General features: G+C 39.3%; 1 protein-coding gene across 1 annotated transcript in view; it reads right to left on the bottom strand.

Moving 5' to 3' along the window:
• Positions 1 to 4516, bottom strand: part of Noxred1 (NADP dependent oxidoreductase domain containing 1) — a 37919-nt gene that overhangs the window by 8774 nt on the left and 24629 nt on the right. The window contains exons 3-4 of the mRNA XM_004624722.2: positions 952 to 1132; positions 51 to 202 (exon numbers count right to left, since the gene is read on the bottom strand). Coding sequence (XP_004624779.1) covers positions 51 to 202; positions 952 to 1132 — 333 coding nt within the window. The remainder of the gene's footprint in view (positions 1 to 50; positions 203 to 951; positions 1133 to 4516) is intronic.

The raw sequence follows: 4516 nt of genomic DNA, 5'->3' as shown, positions 1-4516 counted from the left end.
CCAAGGGGAAGAAGATTTTTAAAAGAATGCTATTAAAAGTGAACTATTACCGGCAGCACTGTAAGGGCAAGTAGCCCGAAGAATCACAGGATCTTGGAGAGCAGCGGTGATTTCTTTATTGGCCCCCCAGATGTTATCAAAATCCTCAGCACACTGATACTTAGGCCGCAAAATACTGGTGGTGTTTAGTAGTAGTTTCAACCTGGAAGCCACCAAGACAGGGGGGAGTAGGGTACTCAGTCTGGAATACGTCCAATGCAACAGACTCCTTTCTGCACAGTACTGCTTAGAGGTAAAGCAGGCCTAGATCTGTGCTGAGGTCATAAATTACTTAGATGGTTCATCTATCCACCTAACAAACACTTATTGAATGTTATAGTGTATCAAGCACTGACACCAGAACTACAAAAATAATATTGGGCACATTCTCAGTAACTTTTAATGTTCATTGGTGGTTTCTCATTGAAACAAAAGAATATTGTTCAGCTCAACACAGTCAGAAGGTAATGTGCTATTACAGTTCTATACATTTGTATAGCAAAGAAAATATCCCACTCACAAATACTGTTGGCAGGGGGCCTGGCCCTAGCTCAGTCCTTTAAGTGGCTGCTTCCACAAAGCTGTCAGCCTCAGGGTGCTGTAGTTCGATCCCCACAACACTCCAGCCAGCCAAACCTGGCCTGAAGGCATTTGGAGAAAAAAAAATACTGTTGGGAGTGGAGAAGGCACCATGAGAAAAGTGAGTTGGATCCTTCTGCACATTAAGTGACCTCTTCCTCTTCCTCCTCCTCCTCCTCCTTCTCCTCCTCCTCCTCCTCTTCCTCCTCCTCTTCCTCCTCTTTGTCCTAACTCTAAAGATCAACTCCAAAAGAGAAGGGCCATGGTGGAGGTGGAAAGCAGAAGTCAAAGGTGAGGTGGCCAATGGTTCTGTTCTCATCCCTGACAAGATACCTGGGGAGTGGAACGGTAGCTACAAAGCTGTATACAATGCAGGTCTTCTTAATGATGTTTTGAATTTCTAAGCAGATATGAGGCAGCTGAGATGGCAAGCAGCACAGGAATACCACATTGGCCCAAACTACCAGATAAGAGTTCTGGTAAAAGCACTGGATCCCCAATTTCTGGAACTCAGCTAGGAAGCATAAGGAAGGGCAGAAAGCATAGTATAAAGGATTTACCCAAACATCAGCCACAGGGAGAGGACAATCATTATTTTATTTCAGTAAAGTAATCTAAGCCTTATTGACGCATAAACCAGAAGATACCCCTAGCTGCCTTTTATAAGCTATGCAGCAATACCCTACCCCCCCCACTAAAGCAGCTGAGGCCACTGCAGCAGTGTTTGAGATTATGATAATTCACCGTTAGCTTACTTATTTTTAGACCAAATGCTAAAATTTCTCCAAAAAAATTTTTATTATTGTTTATTTATTTAGATACAGGGTCTTGCTACACAGTTAGGACTCATGTGATCCTCCCGTCTCAGGCTCCCTGGAGCTGGGATGACAGGTGTGCACCACCGTGCCAGGTTTCTCAGCCAGCACAGTGCACCCAGGGTTCCGAAACTCAGGACCTTGCACTAGTCAGGCAAGCTCTTAGATGGCTGAGGTATTCCCACAGCGCCACATTTTTCAAAAATCTTCAGGAAGGAAAAAATCTCTAAGAAACTTTTTGATTTAGTTCAGTAAAGGCTTATCATTGCTAGATAATGTACAGTGTACTTTATTACATTATTTAAGGTAATCTTCACAGGGAACTTCTGATGTAGAGGCTAATGGCATATCCGTATCATACATGAGGAAATTGAAGCTTCATGAAATTTGGCTTAAATTGCTCAAATTGACATAGCTCACTGGTTTAAGCTGATAAGACTAGTGAGCAAAGTTCAGAAAGATTTCCAAACTTTTTGTTTCTGTAAAATATAAACAATTTAATGTTAATCAATTGTGGGGTTTTTGTTTGTTTTTTTGTTTTTGTAAATATAGAGCAGTATACTGGGTATGGTGGTGCATACTTGAAATCCTAGCAAGAAGTTGAGGTGGGAAGGTTGTGAGTTTCCCAGCCTGGGAACTTAGTGACCTACCAAGATAAAAAGAAAAAAAGAATGGGCTGGAATGTAACTTAGTGTAAAAGTAGTGGGTTTTATCCTTAGTATTGCAATAAGTAAATAAATGAACAAATATGGGAACTTATGTTTTTGCATAAAAATACTCACTGGTAATTTTTTAAAAACTCATTGTTTAAATTACTTCTTGAGGGTCTGCCCATTAGCTCAGTTGTTTAAGTGACTGCTTAAACAGAGCAGTCAGGCTCAGGTTGCTGTGGTTCGATCCCCAGATCCTCAAGCCATACTAGAAATGCCCTGAAGGCATCCTAACAAAGCCATCCAAACAAGCAAACAAACAAACAAAACCCTTCTGAACTTAAATTACTTATTATATTACACTTAAGGCAAAAAGCAGTACCTATAAAGTTAAAAAAAATACTCACTGGTCACTGGTAGATAATCATTTGTATTTACTACACCATGGAGTTTTGAAAAAAATTTAAAATGTACATCTGATAGTATATTTTAAGCATTTTTGAAAAATAGAATATGACAAGCATCAAAAATGTGAATTCTTATTTTAATGACTAGAAATATATGACAAAAGTGAAACAGATTATCTGGACACTCATACATCTGGAAGATAGATAATATGAAAACAAAGGTTAGAAAGCAGGCAAAACTAGGGGTGGTGGTGCACACTTGTAATATCAGTACTGTGTGACTCTGAGGCAGGAGCTCTGCAAGTTGGCGCCTAGCCCAGCCTGGGTTAATTAAAGACTTAGCAAGACCCTGTGTCAAAAAAAACAAGCAGTGCCAGGTGTGGTGGTACGTGGCTGTAACCCCAGCACTCAGGAGGCAGAGACAGGACTGGAGTTTGAAACCACCCTGGGTTACACAGTGAGCTCAAGTCCAGCCTGAATGACATAGTGAGAACCTGTCTCAAAATAAACAGCAAAACAACATCAAAAAAATAAAAATAAACACATCATTCTTTTGGGCATTCTCATTCGAATGCATGGAAGCTACCTCTAAGCATTTTGAATTCTTGCTTTCTTACTCAACACAGTGGTTCTGCTCTCATCAATTAAAACTGTAATTTTATTACCAATATAAAAGCTGTTTCCGGGCTGGAGAGATGGCTCAGTGGTCTAAAGCACCTACTTAGAACAAGCTTGGCAAAGCATCAGGGACTGCGGTTCGATCCCCCAGCCCACATACCAACCAGCCGCGCCCCCTGGTGGGCTGAGCTGGCCACACACACACACACCACTCTCTCTCTCTCTCTCTCTCTCTCTCTCTCTCTCTCTCTCTCATAAATAAATAAATAAAATTTAAAAAAAAATAAATAAAAGCTGTTTCCCAAAGAACATAGGTAATATACTAAAATACATATACTAATTAAAATACTCATAGGCTTAAGAAATAAATGACACTTGAGTGGTAAGATATTTGTTTCCTTAATAGAGAAAGAACATTTAGTTTAAAAATATATAAGCAATCCAACCAAAAGAGATACACAAAAGCAACTGAAAGAAGGTGAAATATCAGTAAACTCATGAAAAATATTCAACTTACAGAGGTCAATGAAAGAAAAATATCTAAAAACATATTGCATAATAATGTTAAGAATGATTACCAAAGGGGGCCAGGGAGGTGGCTTAGGAGAATAAGCCCTCCCCTGGCAAGCGCAAGGGCCTGAGTTCAATCCCTGGTTCTGCAAAAAAAAAAAAAAAAAAAAAAAAAAGAATCATTACCAAAAGAAGTAGCAGAACTGAATCAAACCATTGAACAAATGGACTTAGTGGACATATACAGAGTGTTCCACCCAACATCTGAATATATATTCTTTTCAGCTGCACATGGAACACTCTCTAAAATAGACCACATACTAGTCCCTAGAGCATGCTTAAGTATATGCAAGAAAACATAAATTATCCCATGCATATTATCTGGCTACAGTGCAATGAAACTGGAAATTAACAACAAAAGAAACCACAAAAACCCCATAAACATATGGAAATTAAAAACACACTCCTTGGGCTGGTGAGATGGTTCAGTGGTCTAAAGCACCTACTTAGAACAAGCTAAGCAAAAACACTGGGACCGCGGTTCAATCCCCAGCACCACATACCAACCAGCCCCGCCCCCTGGTGGGCTGAACTGGCCACACACACACACAAAATAAATAAATTAATTAAAAAAAAAGGAATGAAAAGGGAGAAATTACTACAGATCCTGTAGAAATTCAGAAGATCATCAATAGCTATTTTGAAAATCTTTACTTTCACAGGATCAAAGACACAGACAAAATGGACAGATTCCTACGTGGATACAAATTGCCAAAACTTAATCAAGAAGATATAAAAACTCAATAACCCAATATCCGCCAATGAAATTGAAAATGTAATAAAAAAAAAAAAAAAAAACTTACCAACAAACAAAAGCCCAGGTCCTGATGGATTCACA

This window comes from Octodon degus, unplaced genomic scaffold (assembly GCF_000260255.1).
Source record: "Octodon degus isolate 3935 unplaced genomic scaffold, OctDeg1.0 scaffold00007, whole genome shotgun sequence".
Lineage (NCBI taxonomy): Eukaryota > Metazoa > Chordata > Mammalia > Rodentia > Octodontidae > Octodon > Octodon degus.
Note: the sequence above shows the minus strand (reverse complement) of the source record. Positions and strands in the feature narration are given on the sequence as shown.